The sequence below is a fragment of the Falco peregrinus genome, chromosome 14, assembly GCF_023634155.1.
Source record: "Falco peregrinus isolate bFalPer1 chromosome 14, bFalPer1.pri, whole genome shotgun sequence".
In the NCBI taxonomy this organism is placed as follows: Eukaryota; Metazoa; Chordata; class Aves; order Falconiformes; family Falconidae; genus Falco; species Falco peregrinus.
In genome coordinates, this window is record NC_073734.1 from 22,965,105 (window position 1) to 22,989,995 (window position 24,891).

A 24,891-nucleotide genomic window follows, 5' to 3' on the forward strand; every position below is an offset into this window, starting at 1 on the left:
CAAACCTTTCCCCAGCTCTATTTTTTTTCTGTTTTCAAGCTAACCCATCACCTGCTATGGGGAAGAGAGAGGACTGCAAAGGGCAACCAGTTCTGTAAAACCAGGGAATTACAGGCTGCGGAAGGAGGGAAAGCGGCGCACCGGGGAACCCTGCGTCTACCAAGACACCCTCAGCAAGTCGGACAGGCTGGAAAACACCCCCCACTCGCCATGGGGGCTGCGGGCACGGCAGCAGCTCAGCCAAGGTCCCACCAGCTGCGGCGAGCCGTGGGGCAGCCCGAGCGAGAAGCACAGTTTCCCCTCTCCCACCTCTTCCCCTCCGGCAGGGACCCGATTTTTCCCCGGGCACCCCCGGCAGGGTGACAGCAGCGGAGCGCTGGGCTCTGCTGCCTTCCTGCCTCCCCTCTGCTCCCTGCCTGAGCCCAAGCAACGCTGGAAATTCACTTCTCTCGACCCGTAATCGAGACAGCTATTTAATAAAGTTACTTAAGCCCTGCTCCCAGCCAGGCAGCAGCTGATGAATATGCATGTACCGGGATTTACATTTTGTGGCAGCGTGAAGACAGGATGTCAGGCAAATGAGTTATGAGAAATGTTGCCGATGCAAACGCTCGCTCTGCTGTAACTTCTCACTGCAGTTCTCATCCTTGTAGCCATTTTTGTCATTCTCTTATTTGCATTGGAAATGTAGTAACAAAATAATCTAACTTTACAGAAATCGGTCCTGTTTCTACGCAGACAGGATAGATTCCTAAATATATCTGTAATAGAGTCCTGACCTAATGGTGGACCAAAAAAAAAAACCCAAAAAACCGCCAAAAAACCCCCAAACCGAAAGAAAAACCACACAGAAGTCCTCCCAAGATCCTGTCAGGCCATGAGTTTTGGAGTTCTTCAAACCCACGTCTCGTTCCCTTAACTTCCCACTTCCCAGCCCGTACCTGAGCAAGGCTTATTGTCAGCCAAAACCCCACGGACCCGCAGGGACAGAAAAGCCACTGTTTTCACCCACAGCTCCATTTTCATAGTTCTCTGCTTCCCAGAGGGGCCAGGACAGCTGGTGGCTGCTGTTCCCTTCAGGAGAGACCAGGAAGCCCGATTGTGCAGGTTTTGGAAACTTCACCAAAACGATTGAACGGTTCATGCTCTGGATTCTCTCGGGTTAGAGGCCGTGTAACTGCAGGAGGTTAAAAACCAGCCCAGAAGTGACCATACCCCACCTGCTCCGCTGGGGCTCCCGGTCACCGACGTCCATCTCCATCTCCAGTAAGCCCCAGCGTTTCCAGTGGCCTTTCGCTCCCCAGCTGGACACGGCCACTCCCGAGCCACGCCAAGGGCAAGGGCTGTACAGTTTTCCAGATCCTCTTCTGCCGGAGGTGCCTCCTGCAGGAAGGTTTTGATTCCCTCTGCTATTCCCACACGCGGGAGGCAAACTCAGGCGAGGAGGAGTCAGGGGACAAGGCACCTCTGTCCTTCAGGTGCCTCCGCTCAAGAAAAGCTTTATGAATAAGGGACTCATGCAGTTGCGATACCCCTTGGGCAGAAAAGTGGATCATTCCATGAACTTGGGGGTAAACCGAGGAGTTACCTAAATGGCTTTACTAACTGCTCTTTAAAGGTGCCTTTCAAAATGCGCTGCTTTGATGGCAGAGCCCACAGCAGCTGACAGACACCGTCTGCCGTCGGGAACACGGAGTCAGAGCCACACCGGTTGTCATTTATGTCTGCCTTCAAAGCCACCTCCCTCCCCATCCCAAGCACCTTCAGAAGCACCACAGGTCACAGTCAATGCCGGTTTTATTAGGCACAGTCGGATTTTAAAAGTACGACACAAGGTTATACTTTGTCCTTTTGCACGTAAACAATTCCAAAGCAGTCTCGAGTTATTAAGGAACGGATCCTCTGCAGGATTTCAGCACATCACCACCCAACATCAGATAGTTGAAGGTACACCCCTGAAGTTGCAGCAGCTTCAGAACAGGTTTTCAGGTGCAGCACGTATAATTCATATTTTCCCCACATTGCATGATGAAATTCAGGAAACAGGGAAAAATAGGTTGTTTTCCTCCTCATCCAAAACAGCATGATTAGCAAGGTTTAACAGCTGCTGTAAAAATGTGTCAACAACGCTCTTCCGTAAGCGTGCACAACTGTTACAACCCGACAATAAAAATTCCTTAGGGTCACTTGGATGTAGGCTTTCGGAGCAAAGAGGGCATATCAGATATATATAAAAAAACCCAGGACCTTTAGGGCAGCAAAATCCACATTTCCCCAGCATATGCCATATGAAAGGTTTGGAGGGAGCCGCGCATACGCCCCGACAGTGCCCAAAGCACGGGGACATGCCGGTGCAGTGACCGCTGGATGTCACTGTTGCTTCAGCCACGGCCACCAAGGCAGCGCTGCACCGGCCACAGGTTGGCAAGTCCGGCCACCAACACGCGGGGCGTCCTAGGGGGACGGCAGAAATAAGGGCACGGCGACTCGTTTTTCACTACACAGAAGTTTATTATGAAAGTTAAACATACAACACAAAAAGTAGCAAAAGCAATCCTGTAGCTTAAGGCAACTCTTACAGGAGATGAATTCAAGAAAGATGATGCAACTTCAGTTTAAATAGAAATTATGAAAAATATCAAATTGCATCAATAACTTAAAATGCACTTTAAAAAGTCTGCGCTAACCAGCAGAGGGTAAGGGCTCGTGATCTTAATGCCAGCATTAAGATATCAAAAGCAGCAGAATGCTAAATGATGATAGGGAAAGTTCAGTATTTACACAAAGATAGCAACGTTAATATCTGATAGCATAATTTCCTGTGTACTTCTGGTTTAAAACCACCGTCTGAAACATTAGGAAAACCTTTTAAAATAAACCTTCAGACTATTCCATCAAAAATACACAGATGGCAGAGAAGATCCAAGGCTAGGGATGCGTGCGGATGCATGCGTGTGTCCCTTAAATAACTCATTGCAGAAACACTTTAGAAAAATTATTTCTTTGGGGGAAGAAGAGCGAGAAGAATACGTGGCCACAGAATGAAAAAGGTTATCTTTCAGGTGAATCACATTTAAATTGAAGTATCAAAATATTTCTATTTGATGACATTCTCACAGTTTACAGTTATTGACATTTTTAAGTGAATGTTAAATATTCATATTATTAACATACAAAGATTCTCCTTCACATTGACATCTGCTTACATTTTTGCAAGACCTCTTTTGCATCAATTGTTCTGCCATTAATGAGGAATGTAATTATCGTAATTATAGAATTTAATAAAGATTTAACTGTTCTAACCATACAGAGTTTCTACCTTCAAAATAATTCTTAAAGCACTGAAGTCAGATCATCCCTTTCAAAAAGGTATTTAAGTGACATTTCAATTAATCAGGCTGTACAGGAAGCACCACATTTTAACAGAGCCAAATGACACCACATTTCCAATCCGTTTTCTTCAAATACTGGATGCAATGAAAAATTTGGAACAAGTCCATTCACCATCACCCCAAAATCAAACAAGCTAATTCACACAGATTAACTCATCCCAAATCTTACCCTGTTAGAAAATGCAATATATACTGCAATGTAGTCTCAATTTGCGTAAGATTTACTAGAAGTGTCCTATGCACAGTACAAGATTTTCTGCACACCACCTCATCTCGACTTTTTACCGTTCAGCACAACTTTACAAAAAGCCTAAGATATAAAATATACTTAAAGCAGCTATCTTAAACATCATTTAATACATATCACCTCGGCAGCTGATCACTTTTGTTCCCAGTTTAACATGCTGTTGAATCTGATTGTAGAGTTGCAGTATCCCTTTTAAGAACTATTTAAAAAAATCCCTGAATAAAACAGAAGCCAGCCTGCGACTTCCTATGAGTTTCAGTAAAGTACTATATACAGGGGTATAATAACCACCCAAACTCACTTGAGACAGAATAAAATCTAAGACAGATACTGGGGCAGAATGCATTAAAGCATGAAAATATACATTTTAAAATTTTGTAATTTAGAAAGTGGAACCAACGAATTGTTAGCAGTTAAAAGAATACTGCAACTGTAAACGTTTACAAACCCACAAAGTTTGAAAACTGATCCCAACAGCTCTGATTCACTGGGTTTAGCCTGGAAATAATGCAAAATAATGTCAGCAGTTTTAAGGTCTTGCAAATTTAGGAAAAAGAAAACTGAAAGATAGATAAGAATGCGTAGCTAAATTAAAGCAGGAGCACAATAAGGACAATCAAAATTCCAAAAGCCCATATTAAAAAAACTAAGCTTGGAATGCATTGGCTTCCAGCAGTTTACATTAAAAAAAAAAAAAAAACAAAAAAAACCAACCAAACAACAGAAAAAAAAACCAAAAAACCCAAACAAACCAAAAAACCCAAAACAAAAAAAAAATATCTAAATCTGTAATATCTTGACCTATTTTTTAAGTGACAATTTTTATTACAGTTGAGAAAAATGGTTTTATAGCTGCATAAGTTTCCATTTCACTAAAATAGTGCCAACAAAAATAAGTTTGCATAGAAAAACGAAATTTCAAATTGCCACTGGCTACATGCTTAAAATGGGAAATGCAGGTATTGTAACATAAACATAGTGCAAACCATGGCAGTTCATGGTGATTTTGACTGCCGCAGGTCAGGAAACAGACCATAGTATACCCAGTTATCACAGTTTCTGGTCTTTTATTAAATCCTTTGCCAAGTAGGAGCAATGCATGTGTGCAGACCCATGGTACGCCTGCTGCAGTTGATTAACGTAGTTTGAGATCGTCGCCACTTCCTAGATTAGATCCAGGACTAGGGTCTTGCTGTCTTCTTGCCTGTGTTAATAAACACATATTTAGGACCAAAAAAAATTATTTGGAAGTTATCAGTTTAGTTAATTTATTCAGTGTATTAACATGATTAAGACCACAACAAATTCTAAGACAGAAACTTTACGTTTCAAGCAGTAACCAATGTGTTCATTTTTAACATCAAAATCATTTGGAAGCAAGAGACTTCCAGAACAGTTAGGCAACAATTTTGCATCTCTTCTTCCAAAACACATCTTCTTTCCTGTGAAATTCCCTTCTGTTAACCTTTCCTGTAAATGTTTTCAGGACTGAGATCTGGGGGAGAAAGGCTACAACGCAGGATGGCAGAGTATGGTACGTCATTGCCGAGCAAGTCTCCCTCCAGTATTTTTGTGGGAAACGTTTACTTTAGTTTTTTTCTGGAATACAGAGACTTGTAACAACACACTAGCACAATTTAATCTATAGATTGACATACATTTTAACACTTCTTAAAAGCTGGGGGGTTTACTGCAGCATACTTTTTTTTTCTGCACCTGTAAAGTTAGCAATAATACAAAACTGAGAAAACTCTGGTACTTATGACCGCACCCCTGTATTAAAAAAAAAGTAACATATGTTCTCCTTTAAATAAATGATTCTGTTAAAACAGTTTGAATTGACAGCATTTTAAAGAGGAAATTAAGAACGGTCAATCGTAGTAATACCACTCACAGTAACCGACATTGCCATCTACTTTCTCTACCCATACGCATGCAGGCTGCCTTCAAGTAGCACGCACAAATGCTGCAGGTAAATACTTTAAAACTTTGATATAGTTCAATTTTAAAGCAATATTTTAATTCTGGGAACATCTAAGACATTTTAGTATCTATACTTTTATTACATGTTTATAGCCTGAATAGCTGGCAGCTTGGCCTGGAACCACCACATGACCCAAACAGCATCAGGGCTGCATTCTCAGCTGGTGGAAGGCAGCACCACAAAAGCATTATTTGCTCCATTAGTTTCACCAGCTGCAATAACCTGCCACAGGTTATTTCAGGGCTTCAAAAAAAAAAAAAAAACCCACAGAAAAAACAACAAAAAACCTCTCCAAAAAATGCAAAACAAGTGACCGCTTCCCTCCTTTGAAAGGCTTCTCTTATTTTGTTGAACGAGGCGGGAACAGACTTGGTGCATGCAGTTGTACCACCGAAACATGGGAGTTTAAGCAGTTAGCACGTTTACACGGTCACACTGAACAATACAAGTACTTTATATCGTGACTAACAGCAATGTGAGCGCTGCTCTTAGGTGTTCCCTGGGCTCTTCTGACTCACACTTACTGACACAGAGGAAGCCTTCCCGCCCGTGCAGCAGCTCCCCCAGCTTACGGCGTGCTGCTTGCTCGCTCCGGTGTGAAACAGCCAGCCAGCAGAGTCTGCAGCTCCCAAACCCTCTGGCATGCACTGCCAACACCATTTCCTCTAATTTACAGACTTTTCTCTCTTCAACTCTTCCTCCCTGATCTGCCATTCTTCTTGTCTGCCTAATTTTATGTTCCCAGTGCAACTGGTTAGCTTCACCCAAACACAGAACTGTTGCTTCCTTCTCTTATTTAAATACAATGTAAAGCTATGTTTTCCTTTCATGTGCAAAGATCCCGTTCCAATAGAGTTCTTCATTCCATAAATCCCTCTAGTAATCAGCATGTTTCTAGAGAAGACAATTCCCTCTTGCACTTTCTTCAGCGGTCATATTGCCGTTATTGTTTTGGAATCACCCTCGCTATTTTAAATATCACAACTGCTACCTACTACACGTTTATGCACCCAGTACTGTTGTTGGTTGCATTTTAGATATTGAGATGATCTTCTTGCTCTGTTCCGTCTGCACTGGCCACACTCTGAAAGAAACAATCTGCTCTTCCTACATGCAGAAGAACTCTGAACATGACAACTGACATCACTGCTGGTACGCAAACCCACAGATTTCTCAGTAATCTTTCTGAGGAATCGCATTAAAACAAACAGCCCTAATCACGTACAGTGCTGCAGATTTTTAAGTGCTTAAGAACGCACTCCTTTCAGCCCCTGAAGCAACTTTTGCAAACTGCCCTCTTTGTTGAGATGCAGAATATTGGGAGATGGCATTTAATTGAGATTTTCACATTATTTCCAATGGCCAAATCATTGAGCTTCGGCCACCTAGATCGCTGTGGAAAAGCCCACAGATTTTTTTTTCCCCCTTTTTTTTCTTCAGCAAATAAGCAAACTGCTGTAGAGATTTTATATAAAACGGTTGTTCAACAAGTTTAAGTAGATACTTCCACGCTAATTTAAGAGTTGTACTAAGATTAACAGTTCCACTTTGCACACTTTTCTCATATTGAACAGACTGTAACAAGATTTATTCTAGTTTTAACTGCTGCCTCTTTCTTCTAAAAGGAAACGAAGACGTGCACTGTCTTTAAGAATCACCGAACTCTTACTTATACCAGTTTAGTTAACAATTTTGTACTTGATAAACATTTTTACACTTAATTAGAAAAAAAAAGCAAGTTAATTGCTGCTATACTACTGCTTTAAAAGCAACAGTTTCTTCAGAAAACAAATCACATGCACAGCAATTTTATTGTCAAGTTTCAGTGAGGACTCCAAGATATGGGCATATGGTTGCATTTATGCTTTGCCTAAAGTGGCCTTTTCTTTCAAAACATATGAAAGAATTCACATGATTCGTGACCTCATTGCTACTTGTAGAGTTTGCAGAAGCCACTACTGAACAACTACCAGATTTTCCCTTTCAAGTGATATGCAGAAGGCATGACAAATTACCCTAAAATGTACCAAAAGCAGTCATTACAATATCTTACACTAGTATATGTGGGATAAAGGTGTAATTTTGCATTTCAGTAAGTGGGGATTTACACAAGCAACTGCAACATGTTGGAACAACAGCTCCGTCTCACTGAGACACCCTCCTTTACTTGCGCTATAGTACCATGCAAGAACACGTACACATGAAATGCACTTATTCTATCAGTCACCGCCCTGCCAAGGTGGCATGTCCGCAGTATGTAGCAACTACTACTGTGCTTTATGTGCTGGAAAAAAAAAAAGGAAAAGCAACATCTATGTATGCATCTAAAAAATAAAGCACACTAGTAAAGGACCAGTGAAATCACCTTGTATGTACACAGCCAGCACACTGTAGATCATCAGGCATGGGGTGATATTTTTGTCTACTGACAACAGACAAAATATAACTTTCATAAGAAATGCCACAAGATCCTTAATGCTCACTTGCAGGAGGAGTGTGACTACCAGTATGGTAGTATCTGGTAGTTCTCCTCTGCCTATTACAGGAAGCCAAAAGTTCCCTTTTATAAATGTAAAATGGGAATTTCCAGAATTGTGTCGATATGGGGTCCCGTAGTCCCAGCACAGCTAATCAATCCTCTGAATTGCAGTATTTGCTGTAATTTCTGAAGTGCATGTTTTATGACGCCGTGCAGAAGCATCAGAATTGCTCTCAGTGAATAATGAGCTCAGCTTCTCAAAGATTAAGGAGACTTGCTTCAATTAAGAAAGATGCATCTATCTTTGCCATTGGAAAATGGAATACTCTGCCATGAGTCACATACGAGTCATGAGAAAACAGTAGTTATACATCTTATCTCAGCATATTTCATTTTTCAGTCAAATGCTCATATGAAGTTTGAAGCACTACTCTGAACATTATTCGTCTGCTATTTAGTGAAAGGATAACAAATATTTGCTTGCAAGAATAAAACCTGTAAATAGTACACAGATCCCACTACAGTTGTTATTTTCCTAAAAATGGATGTATTTTAACCAACACTGCCAGTTTCCTTCCAAATATCCTGAAATTGAATAGTTAATGTGATGGACACACAGGGAGTTTCAATACCCAAAAATACTTCGCACTCAGCTTTCAGCACATGAAGCCATGCAAATCTTCTGCAATACGGAAGGAATTATAACTGGCCACAAGCCATTTAAAACCTCCAACGCTGGAGATTGTATGATGACCGACTGAAAGAATTGCAGGAACGTATTTGGCAAAAAAAATATTTCAAAGCCTTCTGTGACACGCTAGTCTAGATTTATTCACGCTGAACTCATCACGCTGATACCACAGGGGTAATAACATACTAACAAAGAAGAGAAAAGTTACTAACAAAATTAAACATGACTTGAGGGTAAACAAACACAAAAAATATCCCCTGCAATACTCTAACACCTAAAAGTATCCCCTACAATACTCTAACACCTATGGTCTCTTCAACCCTGTGATCTCTGAGCTTTTCCGGAGCCTAAACACAGGCTAACTAGTATGGGCTAAAAGTCCTGTCAAGAGTATGATGCAGTAATATCTGTACGAAATTGGTTTTCTTCTTAATTAATTAGATAGCTTGATATAATCACATCATTAACTTAGAACTGTGAGTCTTTTGGACAAACCATGCTGTAGCATTTAAATCTGTTACTGGGGCACTTCAGAAAAACAAGTCTAAGGATAATGGCAACTAAGGAAGGTGGCACACCAGCAGTTCCTCCAGCAGCTGGGACAGTCCAACACCGTCCTCCTCCTCCGGCCGCTCAATTCTGACCCATGCTGCTGTTACCGTGCTCTCACCACCGCCAATAAAACTCCTTAAGCTGGCTTTGAGAAAGCATCTGTAACTACCCCATCCCTGTGCACGTTCAGAGGCCTCTGACATAAGAAACCAACTCCTGAATCCATGTGGTAACGTCAGGAAAAGATAATGCAGCCCCACCATGTGGTTTACACGATAGCTCTGAGAAAGCAGAACTAGGAAAGCTGGAAGTAAATTTAGTAAGGATGGACAGGGCTGCCATGAAAATGGCCCACCCTTTCGATGAATCACTTAAAAGAAAAACAGCAGGCACAATTAGGACTTCTGAATCCTAGGCAGTGAAATCACAAGTGCAATATGCGTTGCACATATAACTTGGGACACTGGTGAAGAGGAAGGAAGAAAGAGGGAGATAATTTGAAGGAGAGCTGTCACAAAGAGTAGCCAAAATAAAGTCTCTCCATGGTCAACTCCACTGCAATTCTTTAATTGCATTCTGGCAACTCCATACCGCTGAAACAGACAGAGCAGATGCATTATGTGCCTTGGCATCTGTCATCTATAATTTACTAAATAAATGAAAAATCAGGCTATGTTATGAGAAACTAAACAGTGAACATTTGGATTCTCTTAGAAGGACTGTCAACATCCTGAAAGGGATTTAAAAAAAAAAACAACACCCAAGCCCGAACCTGAGAACACATTGCAGATACTTTTCTAAAAAGCATACAACCACAGGACAAAAAACCCCACCCAAACCAAAAAAAAAAGCGCACCCTGAAATAAAGACAGCAATACTCAGAAAAATGACCAGCTGCAATCAAGCACACCTCCACATCAGTCCTGCTGAGGCAGGCCCACACGAAGAAAAGCAACGAACTAACTGAAAGCTCTTCTCAGAGCTGCTGGTTAGTAACAGCTTCTCCTGTAGAGATGTGAACCTGGTTAAAACGCGGGCCACGCCTCCACCTCATTTACCCTTCTCAGAATTAAAGTCAGCAAAACTGTGCCGCTACAACACAGTCAGAATGACAGGTTACATATAACAGGACTTTCTCTGGTCACAGTTACAGCCCGATGAAGCACCCTGTACTGCTTTCAGGTCTCAGGGGGGCTTGAAAACAGACTCTCCCTCTCAATCTTCACTTCTCAGAACAACTTCAGCTGCAGCAGCATCCTCACTACGTACTGAATGTACAAACTGCTGGCAGTCAGTAGGGTTTCAGATTTTTACCATTCCTAGCAGGTCTAGTTACTGCCATGAGACTTGTGTAGCCTAGATCCAGTCTCTGGTTGCTTTGTTTTGCTGGCCATAGCACCCATCTTGCCATCACCTCTCTCCTTTTCACTTGAACCTGGGAAGAAGTAGCCTTGATCTTTTTTAATTATAATATCAAGCACCACTTAAGATTATGCAGATATTGGAAAACAGTTTCTGTAAGAGATCTGGATACTAGACTAAGTCCTTGTAGAACAATTAATATTATGAACTCTATACCTGATGCTCTTTTTTATTCCTACATCCATTCTGATTGTCTTTCGAGCTCACTGAAAGTCAAAATAAACAATTTTCTTAACAAAGGCCATACATAAAAATCATTTAGCACCTACCTCCATCAAGATTTCATTTCAAGCTTCCAACGATCTACTTCCTAGAAACAGAGTACTCTTCACTAAAAAACACCCATCAATTCATCAATGGCGTTTATGCTGAGTCTGCTCGCCCACCACCAGCTGCTAGAGAGCACGACCAGGCCAAGTAACACAATTTGCTTACCAATCCCGATGTGCTCTCTTGCCTGAAATCTTTGCAAGGGTTGCATCTTTGTGTAAAAGCTATTATCAAGCTACAGATTCTGGTACACCACATTGGTAACTGGACTAAAGTAACAGCAAGCCAAGAAAAGAAAAAGCATGGCTAGAGCATAACTCTTAAGAGAGCTTCAAGTACAGACTAAAATTTTTACTTTCGTATGAAAAATTCTTTTTCAAGGGAAAAAAAAAAAGCGCCTGATATGCTCCCTTTTAGAAAGTATTGTTTGAAGGCTGGTATAAAGGTTATAAATTTATAATTAATATTGATTGCTTCCAGACAGTATTCCTCTGTTGCTCAGCCCCCTGCTAACCTTCATTGACTGAAAGAAGATGCTTATATTACAGCATTCCCTGATTTGCAAGATTGATCTCCTCTGTACTACAGTCAGCATTGATCCTGTACAGCACAAATTGTTTTTCGGATATATGCATTCCATAGCACTTTTACATAAAATACCAGTTATTTAAATTTCTTGCGAAGCAATCTGGTCATAACATTACTGGTCTACTTGTACTGTACTCGCATTGTAGAGCCTTTTGAGGCAATGCCTATTCACAAACATACTTTGATGCTTTTTTCTAAATTATGCTGTGCTCATTCTGAATATAAATAAATCATATATGTATATATATGTTCATATACTCACACAAGCATGTAACAAGTCTGCACTACCTGCTGCATATGAAGAATTAACAGTTTAAGTTGCTTTCACATCCAAAAAGCTGTATTAAAGGTTATGCTATCTTTATATCAATGTCAGCTTGGATAGTACATACAAGAAGTAGTAATTAAATTAATTCCAGATGAACTTGAGGTAAACACCTTAAAAAAATCAGTTTGATAAGAAAAAAGAAAAACAAAACAAAATGGACCCTTACTGGAATATTTTCTTCTGAAGCCAGTTATATTTGACTAAAATACTTACAATTAAAGCATTTATTTATACTAGTAGCTCCATCTTAAAATTCCTTCTCAAAAAACGAAGTTAAAAAAGGAGAATAACTTCACTGTCTAGAACCTTGGAACAATAGGAAAGTAAGCTGTACTAGATTTTATTTTTTTTTCAATTGTGAACTGCTTACGTTTTTGCAGCAAAATCCTGTCTTCTAAGAGTTCATAACTTCAGCAGAATTTAATGAAATAAATTTCTCCCATTTCAACTGATAATTCCCAACAAACAGCAAAAATATGCAGAAACCTAGTACAGGATCAAGTATTTAAAATTTAAGAAAATTTTTATGCCAGTAACTTTAATAGGGTAGGGTTGGTGGGTTTTTTTGGTGCTTTGTATTGAGAGGAAATACTGCTGAAAGGAAAAAGTTTCAAAAGTTTGTTGGTTTTTTTTCAGCAAAATGAAGGTTTTTAAAATGGGAATTTCATGTAGTTTCCTAAAATGGCTCTGCTTAGCCATTAACGTAATTTATATTTAGCACAAGACCACAAACAGACAGATTGCTAGACTAGACTGTTTCAGGGAAGAGCAAACCACTGTGCCTCTTTACTCGTGATGTTGCTAAAATAAAAAGCATGGCAGTAACATTGGAAACGAACACAAAATTGAGAAATATGACATTTAAAAAATGCTGGTTGAACAAACTGCAATTGGAAACCTGAGAAGAGATCCAACCCACCCTCAAGTAAACAATCAGAAGGACCATCCTTACCTAGGCTGAAGAGTGTTCAGAGTAGGACCAAACATGCACTCAAATAGATCACTACAATTCTGAAGTTTAGTTTGCCTATACAAAACAAACCTTCACCAAAAACCCCAAACTTCAACCTCTCTGCACACAGGGGCACACAAAATAGCCTCTTCTCTTTATCCATCCCCTTGAAAAATCTACTGCTTTGTACCTTCTACTCCAGCCGAGAGCTGGCAGGAGGCACCTGCTTGCTGCTTTGCGGAACACAGTCCATTACTTTCAACATATTTTGATTTCACCAGCTAGGGCTGTTTAAGTGTCCTAGACAGCGTAACACATTTTGCAACATGCTACTATGGCCAGAACACTAACTAAAAAGCAACAGTTTTTAACGGAAGATTCAAATATGTCTAGACAGCAACCTCATTATAGTAATTTCTGCAGAACACTTCTTAGCCCAACCCTGAACTCTGGTCATTCATACTGAAACCATACCAAACAGAAGGAAACACCAGCACTGACTCTTTCAACCAAGGATAGAGAGAGTGAAAATTAAGCATCTACCTTGCTGATAGCCCTTTAGCTTCCTCCCTCTCTTCTACTAGTTTGGCAAAGGGAAATGGGCGAGTACTTCAAGTTCATGTTCCTGTTCGATGGCATCAGTTCCAGCATATACCCCTGAAGTAATGGCCTTGGACCAAGTTCTCTGGGGTGTGCCACTTGCTCATGGGAAGAGAACATTGCCTTTGACTAGCACAAAGCCATCCAACAGTGCGAATTTGACAAGTAGCTCAGTGCTCCTAAACTTACAAAGCTTCACACAATCATTTATTTTTACAACAGTCTTTAACCGGGGGTAAGGTCTTTCTTCATGTGTATCATTAAACATTTACTGTCTCAGCATTCCAACATTTTTGTAAAAGCAAAAGCCATTGGAACACGTTATTAATTTTGAGGGCATTAATTAAAAACATTCACTGACTTCAAATGTACCTTTGAAACAAAAGGATCCTGAACAGTGAGGCAGGATCTGCAGGATCTGATGTGACCATGCTACTTAAGCTGATAGAAAAACACAAAAGCATCTTGTATTCAAAACTGAAACTACGTTAAAAAAGGGACAGAATGCAGCTCAACTCAGACACTTAAGCTTCAATAAAAATTCCTAAACCCACTCACACCCTATTTACATTACAAGAGTTCTGTAATTGCACAAAAATACATCACCTCTGGAAATTCAAGCACAACCTACCAACCACTACAGATTCTGTCCTTACATGCAAAGAATATGTTTATTAAAATAAGGATCTGTTGTACTAATGAAGTCATCTATGGAAGCACACTATGTGATGAAAGGAAGGCAAACAAACCTGACAGCAGTCTGAGCAGGGTTTTTGATGGTGGGGGGGGTTTTCGAGTTTTTGTTTTATTGGTTGGTTGAGGGTTTCTAGGATACTTAAAAATGAAAATTAGTATAGCAATTATTCCTAAATTGTTACTGCACTTGCTATTTCTTTCCCCTTCAAAATATCACCACTACAATATCCACATACAAGTAATTTTAACTGTTTTCAACAACCTTCACTGATCGCTCCTAGGCACGGATATACCACTTTGTTTTAGAAGTCTACAGAGAGACTTAGAATAGGGAGTGTTTCCTACACAGAAAGCTGTATAAATACAGAACTGAATCTGATCATTTTCATATGCTGACAGGCTTTGGATGGATAAATGTTTCCAAAGAGCTGGCGCCTCTCTTTTGGGTAGGAGTGGGTGGAATACTGCAGGATTCCCCTTCCCTCCCCCACTGAAGCTGAATCTGGTCTCTATTAAAGGCATTTCAGATGTAATTCTAGTGTCTGAAATATCCCGATTTCATACAGCGTTGCAATTCCTAAAACAATCGTTAACACTGATGAGATCCTGTGCCAGGTCTGGCAGTTCCGAGTGTTACTGCCCATGCCAAGCTTAGCTTCGAAAAGAAAAATTGTAAGTTTTAGTAACAATGAAAGGTGTATAGATATATTTAAAAGATTATACTGAGGGCAACATACATACATAAAAATTCACTTAGCACACTTAGAACCCACCTTTTTTAGCTGCCCCACAAAAACCTTCAAGTAACACCTCTGTAGTGCAACCAAAGATACTATCTGACTTTTGAAATTACACAAACAGTACATAGTGCAGTCTGAACTAACGTTTTTATACCTGTCAGCAATGCAATCGTCAGAAGGGTACAACTGACAAATTGTATTTCCAAGCTGACTGAGCACATAAGCACTGGAAAATTCAATAAAAGCCATAAATATGACAAACACGGGAACGCACATTTATCTATTACTTTCTATTGAAAATTCTGTATGATGATCATGAGTACCTTACGTACGTGCTTACTGATTAAAGTTCATTTGATTCTGCCAGAAACTTGCATTAGAATACAACTGCAGCGAAAGTCAGAGAAACAATGAATAGTTTGGAAATCGGATTCCTCCTTTGGAATGCACTGCAAGTCTGTCTCCGCTCTCTCATCTGCCCCACCCAAAAGATCCTGATTTTTATGCGGTCCTAAGAGCCAGAGTGCAAAAGCTCATCTGTAATCACTCCAGATAAGAGGCCAGGACATCTTTCCCCAAACACACAAATGAAAACTGAAATGTAAAAATCTGTTATAGAACTACAAGTAATTGAGGCAAAGATCTCCTGGGTATACACAGTAAACATGCACAGTAAAATAAAACCTAAATTATGTATAACATTGTATTGCAATCATTAAAAACTTGTATTTGACATCACACAAATCTGAAGAACATTTTGACAATGTTTTTCATTCTGCTTAAGCACAGTTCAGGTCAGTAATTTTTCCTTTCTTCCTTTCTGTAGGTGATCTACACCAACGCTTTAGAGCAAAAACAGGGACTGGCAACTAATAAGGACATCATTTCACAACAACTGCCTTCTGCCTTATTAAAAGCAAGAGCCTTTTCAGAAGTTACTGAATCCAGCTCCTGCAGCTGGCCAGGGATGTTATTTTTTGTGTCTCGGCGTCACAAGTTTTGATGTCAGATGCTTGCTATTACCTCAATGTCACCGTTAATTGAAAGAGTTTTTGCGCATCCCAGCTGCAAATAAAGTCTTTTCTACAATTGGAGGGAAGAGCAAGTCTCACAGAACTCCAGAATTTCAGGAAGCCTCATTCTTTTTAAACTTTCAGCATTTCCAGTAATCACACGGCTTCTTCTGTAGTTAACAGGAGTGGGGAAGATGGGCACAGTAAAGGAAAATATATCAAGAAAAGCTTGAAGTAAACTGAGGTCAAGGACATAAGGCCGGGCTTGTATTTCTTACTGTGTTGTTAAGGCAGGCTGTCACAGATCTTCACGAACAGCTTTAAGTTAATTCTATGTTCCTCTTAATCTGAACTTACAGTTCCAGCTATACTGTGAGAGACAGAATGGTTCAGGTCATCTAGCTGATGCTCCAAGGACCCAGTGATAGTGAGGCCTCCAAGGCAAGGATTTTACCTTTGCTACAGCTCACGTCTGCCCTGGCTACATCAGTGTTTGCTGGGGTGCATCTTCTCGAAGTGAGAGATACTACTCTCCACATCTGCCTTTCCCCTCTCATTCTCATGCTCAGTGTCTTCCAGTTGTACTTGGAAGAGAAGAAAAGTCTGTCTAATCATCTCTATTACAGGTAAGGATGCCAGAAGAAAAAATACCTTAGCAATAACGACACTCAAGTTGTCTAAAAACCCCGAGAAGCGGCAGATTGATCCCATTTGATTATCGTAAAGTCAGGCTGCGCTGATAAAGCAGGAAGAAATTCAAAGCGTTTGTGTTTTCTCCCTATTCTCTGCCTGACCTACAGCCTGCCTTAACTTGCCAACTCTCCTTATGTATTACTTGTCCTCTTACAGCTCTTGCATCTGACATCTCAGAGCAGCTGGTTTCCATTCCCTTTTCTGGCTCCTCTTTTCTTGATCCCAGTAATTTCTGCTCTCATCAAGAAAGAACAAGATTCAAGACTGCGGGGCCCTAAAGAAGCAAAGAACAAGACAGGAGGAACTATGCCAGTGAAAGACAGAAGAGTAAGACTCCCCATGTGTAAGGAAAAGGTGGGAGGAAAATAAAACCAGCCTGTACAAGAAAGCAGACCGTGGCATCTGATTAAATTCACTGGTAATGTTTCCCACAACACAGGACAGAGCGAGCTACAAATTTATGTACCCGCAGCTCCTGAAGCCTTTCCTGTGTTCACGAGAAATGCAAGGGGCAAAAAGATTCCTCTTCCTTGCTATTAAAGTATCAGTTGAGACAGATATGGGAGCTCTGTGAACAAATGTATCCTTACAGCTTAAGTACCACAGAAAAGGCCATCTACAGAAAGGAAGAAAGGGTAAAATCAGAGAATTCTTATCCAAACTTCAAAACCTTCATTTTACAAGAGTTAAAAACAATGCATTTTGCAATTTTTATATGACAACATCAGACAGCAAACAGAAAATACACAACATTGTACAAACAGACAAATAAATGGAAACAATCTAAAGTTTTGGGAAAGTACTAACCAGTTACTGACAGCAGCTGTGAAACCCTCACCTCCATTTCCTCCCGATGAGACCTGTCTCTATCCTCGAATTCGCGAGTTCTTCGCCGAGCTTCTTCAAAGGCTTGTTGTGCCAATGCATCCTCCTGCTACCAAACCAGATGACACAGAGTGACACAAAAGGCTACCCTGGCTTCTACCAGAGCACATTTCTTTAGAATATTAGGGATCATTTGGCAGCAAGACAAGCATGTCCTACAGAATCTGCTAGACAACAGACAAGTTCCAGCAAATGCCAGCATAGGTTAATGAAATAATACTCACCTGCTGTAGAGATAAGCAAAGCTGCAGTGCAGCTACTGCTAAAATACACTTTCAAAGGAGATCTGCCTTTCCAAAGTAAAAATGCTGCTGTTCTTTTAAAAGCTAGGAATTCTGAAAAGTTATATGAAAAAGGCAATACACTTTTTCCTCTTTATAAAAGCAATTTTGAAGACAGCATTCACAGGTATATCTAGATAAGAGTTCACTAGCATCATTATATAAACAATGGTAATTTAATTCTCTTTCATTTAAAAATGTGTTATCTAAGTTACAAATCAAATACATCCCCCATTTTATCAAAAGCTGCTAAAGGTTCATCAGTATGAACATTCGTAATCCTTACATATAATTTCAATTATTTAAGCTCAGATGCATAAGAAAGTTCAAAGCAGAAGTGATTTCTCCACTAATTTGTACACACTCCCATAAATTGCAGAAGAAACCTACAGCTTTTCAACAGCCCCTTGTTTATTTTCAATAGCGGCTTATACACAGGAATAGATGTAATTAATGTTAAAAAAAAAATTTAAAAAAATCCTTCAAACCGTATTTTCTATTAGAACATGTTTTAAATAAAGCATTATTAATACATAAGCCATTATAAATCGGGTTGCAAACTATTTCTCTTAGAGGCCTTTTAGCACATATTTTGCTCAGGATGGAAACAGATGGCTGTTACCCACCAGAATTTTAAAATATTCAGAATGGAGAACTCTAAAGAGCTTCCACAAAACAGTAAGGAATAAACTGTTTTGGTTCTCCCACCTCGTAACTCCTCAGCTATAATTACTAACTCTGCTTATAATTAAAACACAAATGTTATTTCCAAGTTGATAGTTTCAGTTAAAAAAATAAATCCTAACCTTGACTGTTAGAGGACACAAACATGTCGAGAGCCCAACTAAATTTTAATATGCCAAGGGATTAAATGCATAAATTTTTTAATTTAAGATAAAGCATCCCCAGCCTGAGAGAATGTTAAATTGCTTTTTTTGCCGATGGCAGAACTGTGCACCCTGAAGCTACATTGTGAAGTGATGTGAATGAGTGCCCCTCGTGGCCTAACACAGTTAAATACAAACATCATCAGTCACTAACTCCACAGAGCTGGGTCCCCAGAAAGCCATGTTGGAAAGGCAATGTTTAAAGCTGCCAATAAGGTAACATTTTAACACTATTTACTATTTTTAAGAGTAGAATTTGGGTCTTTACAGCTATCTTAATGTTCATCCAATGTATAGCAACCAAGGTCAGACAGGGGGAAAGCAGTTTATCCTTAATAATGCAGAAGGATAGAGACGAAATAGATAAGCTTGTCTCCCAGATGACTACAGAAAAGCTGCCTTATTTCTAATTTACAAAAGCTATGAATGTCTTTCCTAGTCTGTTTGGTTTTTGAAAACAGATTTAAATGAAAGCAAATTTCTTTTTAATAACAATTTTTGCATTTTACGATCATTTAAAGTGGTCATGAAATAAAAGGCTAATATTTTAAAGAAATTGTCATAACCAAAAGAAACTGAATCAGAAATTCATAGGAAAAAAAATCAGCATGCTGACATCCAGAATGAACACATGTTGATAGCTTAAACACTTGTTTACTAATGTTTGAGAAAGGGAAAAAAACCCCAAACATCAGAACTTATCTTTTTAAGTGACAACCAAAAAAAAAAAAAAATTCTGCTCTACTCCTGGTGATGCGTTACAACAGAAATCAAGAAACATCACAGGATCTTGTAGAGCAAGAGTTTAAGAAACTTTCTTTTCAAATGTCGCTCAAATCTAGTAATGACTAGTGAAGTTGGCTGTATGAGAGCCAATCATTTATCCAGTCTAGTTTTAATCAATAAAAATGTTCCTGGTATGAAACTACTAAGAAAAAGAAGAGTAAGCAAAACGTGAGCCATATCAACATCAGAACAGAACAAAAGAAATCCTCCAACCCAGAAAGACAAAAAACAGAGAGAAACTTAAACACACCCTGGCAGGAAAAGACTTGGTGAGAACAACCATTTATAACTACCGAATCTTCCGTAATAGAGCATTCTTGCTGTGTAGAGATACAAAAGGACTGAAGATAGAAACAGTGTTTTAATGATACTCAAGACAAATACCAGATCCAGGGAAATTTCAGTCCCAAATGGGGACGATATTCAAGCATGTACACAGAGCTGTGTGTTAGTCCACTGAAGTCTGAACAAGCGGCTCAATCAGGGTCTCCAGCGACAAAAAAAGTAAGACTGCTTAGTAGTAAGACATTAATGGCCTGTGAATTAAATAGAACACTAGCTTAAGAGTTACAATTAAAGTACTTTTTTATGCATGTGGCTTTTCTTCTTATAATATTTTTTGACCTGGTGAAGGACAGTATAATTTCAAAAATGTGGCAGCAAAGAAAAATTTTATCTGATCCCAGTATTAGTGAGAAGTGGTAAGAGACGGGAAAATGCAAAAGCATCACATTTGTGTATGGCAAGCCTTCCAGACAACAGGATTAAGGGGCGAGTACGGGGTATGCATGAATGCCCACAGGACCTGGTACTACAGAAGACAGTGGGCACCCCAGGTGCTACACCGCATGTATGAGGCACTTAAACCCATCCTGATGTCAACGTTATTTTGGGATCAAAGTCAGCAGTTAGGTCAACTGCCACTAGCAATATTAAAACAGTTTTACAAAAGGAAGCAAAATGACAGATACAGGAAGAAGGAAACTGAAGGATGTAAGAGATTACCCAAGTGTTTACAATACTAACAAACGCAAGGGTGCAGCCACTTCTCTGTGTCTGTATAGCGCCTTATGACACCAGGAACTCTTAGGTGCTGCTACTGTAGCAAGTAAGATGGCAAATCACCTCCTCGTAATCATTGAGAAGCACAAACTGAGAACAAATTACACACCTGTAACTGAGTGCAAACATCTCTCTGTAGATCCACCCTGTGCAGCACCTCCAGCTCAGCACCCTGTACTCAAAACTCAAAAAAGCGCTGACACCTGAGAGCATGCATACATCCCCTCACAAAAAAGAATAAATCACATTCCCAGTGCACAAACACTTTCTGAAGGCAACAAAAAGGAATTCTTGAGTGTAGGTAAGACAGCATATACTCATCGGGGAAATTAAAATAATCCAAGAACATCCAAAAACATTTACCGGAAAATTAAAGAGAAAAACTGAACCCATGGGCCACCTGACCACCCTCCTTTTTAGAAGGGTGCCCACTTTTTTCAGGAACTATCCAGTTTTGGAAAAGAGTGACACTATCTCCTTCTGAGCACACATTCAACTCAGTTTCCTCTTGGTTCAGAAGTCATGTGACAGTGTTGTGTGTCAAACCTAATAGTCATAGATCAAGAACCTTGGGATTTATCTTGCATAGTCCCCAGGGGTCTACATTTGACCTTGCTGTGTAAGCCGTTACAGCCTAAAGGCTTTCCAATCAATGGAGTCTGCAGCAGTTACTCTCTTTCCAGAGAACGCAGGGCTGCAACAGGAACGTGGCTAGCTCAAAATGCCACCACCCAGCTTTGGAAAAAGTGAATGCCACAGTAAACAGTAGCATTCAAGTAAAAGCTTGGTTCTGCGGCTTTCCTGTGGATTAACAAAAGGTGGCAGGACTATTCTCAGAATAGCATACCCTCTCTTTCAAGGCATCCTGAAGAAAGCATGCAAGGCTGTGTGTCAAAACAGTGTCTTTGAAATAGCCAAAGTATTTCTATTTAATCCAGAACACAGTCACAATAACATGATCTCATTAATGTGCAAAATGGTTTCTTAAGTTGGGGAGAGGAGGCAAGGTACCACAACACTTGCAATTCTACGTATCTCCATGTAAATAAAACACCCTTGCATTCAGAGGCACTTTGGACCATGCCTTCATATAGTTCCAAAATGTCTGAATTATCAAACTGAAAAAATGGTTCACCACAAAATACAGATTGTAAGTCATAACTATGGTAACTGATACTACATCCAATTTGCTGTCCACTGCAGAGACAGGTGATCTGTGTAGAAGCCCACACAAACCTGGTGCAGCAGGCCTGAACATCAGTTACTTAGCTTTGTTACCAAGCTACATCTCAAAAGCAAAGATCTGTCTCAAGACTGATTAAATTAAGGAACCCTACAGTGGTGTAAGTGAACCTTATGTATGTGATATGCACTTAAAAAGTAATTTCCTCCGTGTTTACTTTGTTCTTGTGTGTGTCTAAAGATGCAGCTGCTAGACAGTCACTTTGACGGTAGGAAGTAAGCAGAGGAAGCAGGTTCTCGAAAGCTGCCATACCTTAACAGAGCAGAGTGTCTACCCCCTGTCAGAGAACAAATGGAAACCCCTATTCATTCTCCCCACCTCAATGTAATAAAACAAAAAGCTACTTAAAAAACCCAACCAGCCTAAACAGCTAAAAGACTTACCAGTTAAACTGTTACAATTTACAGACATAGCTTTTCAAATACTTTCAGATTTACTACTCTGTAGCATAGCAACAGTGCTAAGTCACCCACAAAGTTGTAAACTACAGATGATTCCTGCCCCTAATTAAAACACTAGTTTAGCTACAACCACACATTTCTGTACATTTTCTTTGAATTTGTACTCAAAGTGAAGGCAGAAAACAAGCAAGTGATTGCTACCTGACTGCCTGTTTCCTTCCGGAAGAACAAACATCTAAGGCACAGTAGCGATGGGCAGACTGTCTTCTTACCTGTGCTCTCTCTTCATCAAATTCCAGGCAGCCCATACCATCCAGTCTCTGCAGATCTATCCAGCCTTTCCAGATTACACAAACACCATTGAGAATCATAGGTGCCTTCAAGTACACCTGAAATAAAAGCATAACACATGCTACCGATTTGAAAGCATTTACACACATGCCTGCACAATGAAAATACTGATGCAGGAAGTTTCTGTATGTATTCTTAGAAGAACATCCAAACCAGCTGGTAACACGAGACTCCACTTAACAGCTTCTCCTGCCTCCTTTCCAAGAACTCATTTTAATCAAGTGAGTGCGGTAACTTTTGCCTACTGTACTGGGTGGAATAAATTTAAGCTGTGTTCTCATTTTATAAACTGGCGTGCACCAGGATTTGGTTAGAATTCTGTTACTGCTTTCAGTTAAAGTAACTGTTTTTCTTGTCAGCTTACCTTCGTGTCACAAAGAAAGTGGCATGCTGCCAGACAGGGAGGATCCCTTACAGCACATTTAAATGGTTAAACGAACACATGCTTCCCTACTTCCAAGAAGCACTGCACCTCACCCCAATACACAAGCTCTTTCAAGAAAGAACAAGCACTGGTTTCAGTCCTCAAATTCACAAATTAGTCAGTTTAGTTAAATACACCATACATACACACTGTGCTAAAAATAAGAAAGTCTTCCTCTGTCTATTCTAGCATTTGTGAAAGGCTTTTCAAAAGAAGCAACACCAGATGATCAAAACCCATCTACAGCATCAAGGTGCACAGTGCCTTGAGCTGCAGCAAGGAATAATGCATGAGCTTAAGGCCCTACATCTAGATAACAGCAGATGATAACAGTGATTTAAAGCAGAAGTATTTCCCCTTCTGAAGACCAGAGATTAATGTCCACACAGGAAATTTAAAAAGAAGAAAATACAACACTAAATGAGTTTGACACCTTAGATTTAATGACACCAGCCTTTAAAAAAAAAAACAACCAAAAAGCCACACCCACCACACCACAGCAAAACCACCTATATTACAAGGTAGGTGGTGGTGGTTTAAAAAAATAAAATAATCAACCTTCAGCAGTTATTTCAGACTACTTGTCAAGTCAAAACCTCTCACGGAACAGAAGTCTGTCTATGTTGAATTGCCAAAGAGGCAAACCTTGCACCCAGGTCTGTGCCCACTGCAGATTTAAAGACTGCCAAGACATTCAAAATCCTGTTGAGTCTTTTCAGTCTTCAGGAGCGGCCCAGCTAGGTAGGGGAATTTTCACACTGCGCCTCCTCTAATAGTTCTAAATTCATCCTCTGGCAAATCCTCATCAAAGTACAATTGATGTTCAGCACTATAGTGAGTTTCAAAGCACCCCAACTGTGCCTACTTGCTCAATTCCACACTTACCAGCTAAGGTCATCCAAGCAGAAAAAGAGAAGGCTTAGACATAGAGGAGGTATAGAAGGAAAGTAAGACTTCCTTCTGCAAAAGCTGTCCTGGTAAAATTAAGCGCTGAACAAGATCAAAGGCAATCCATGAGTGGAAGAAAGGGGACAAATAACATGAAACCAATTGACAAACAAGTAATGTTATTTGCCCAAGAAAATACACATTTGATCTCTCAGCTTGATTTTTACAGCTTAGCACACTTCAGTATGAAGTGGCATACTCTGTAAGTTTTAATAAGCACAATAAGCAGTAGCTTGGTAACGAAGAAATAACAGCTAGTTCAAGCCTATCTTCTTTGCATCATCTCTCCTACCGCACGGTCTGCACTAAGAGCACAGACTGGTTTTCTGTCCTTGAGTTCACAGCCCAGCTATGCAAGTCATCACACCTATGTCTTCCGTGATGACAGCACACTATGCACAGTGCCGATCTAACGGCCTTTGCGAGCAGAGGTGTCAGAACCAGCATGAGTAAGACATGGACTACCAGGAAACCACCTCCCACAGCACTCATTTCAAGATTAATCATTTCAAACACACAAAATACAACATTACTCTCTTTCAGCACAGTCTTCACTCATTCATCGCACAAGAAATAAACGAAGTACGCACCATCAATTTAACAGACGTGCTTAATTATTTAGAAGTGACAGACAGTTAAAGAGGCTATTAGAATCAAAAGTCATTCTCTTCTAAGAATGCAGAATAATTCAAGGGGGGGGGGGAAGCAGCATAATCTAACTACAGGTCTGTAAAGACAAAACAGTCTGTACTGCAACGCTAGTTACTTTTTGCAGAAGGCAAGTGAGCATTTTGCTCATCATCTTTTGGGGTCTGCCTTCCACCTAGCCTCCTCTATCCTCCTGGCCCACAACAAAAGCCTGAGACATTGAAAGTTACACAGGACTTCCCAGAGATGACAAGATCTAGCTTTTCAAGTTGTCCAGGAGGAGAGTATATTTTATTTGTTTCTTTGACAGGGAATATTACGCTGCCTC

At 40.0% G+C, this 24,891-nt stretch overlaps 1 protein-coding gene across 2 annotated transcripts in view; it reads right to left on the bottom strand.

The window, feature by feature from the left end:
• Window positions 1–2,487: 2,487 nt before the first annotated feature.
• CBFB (core-binding factor subunit beta) overlaps window positions 2,488–24,891 on the bottom strand; it is a 43,047-nt gene continuing 20,643 nt past the window's right edge. The window contains exons 4-6 of one of the 2 annotated variants that reach the window (XM_055818698.1): window positions 22,465–22,581; window positions 17,486–17,581; window positions 2,488–4,843 (exon numbers count right to left, since the gene is read on the bottom strand). In XM_055818698.1, the coding sequence (XP_055674673.1) occupies window positions 4,775–4,843; window positions 17,486–17,581; window positions 22,465–22,581 (282 nt within the window). In that variant the 3' untranslated portion in view covers window positions 2,488–4,774. Of the gene's footprint in view, window positions 4,844–17,454; window positions 17,582–22,464; window positions 22,582–24,891 lie in introns of both variants that reach the window. The other variant, XM_055818699.1, reaches the window with a different exon arrangement.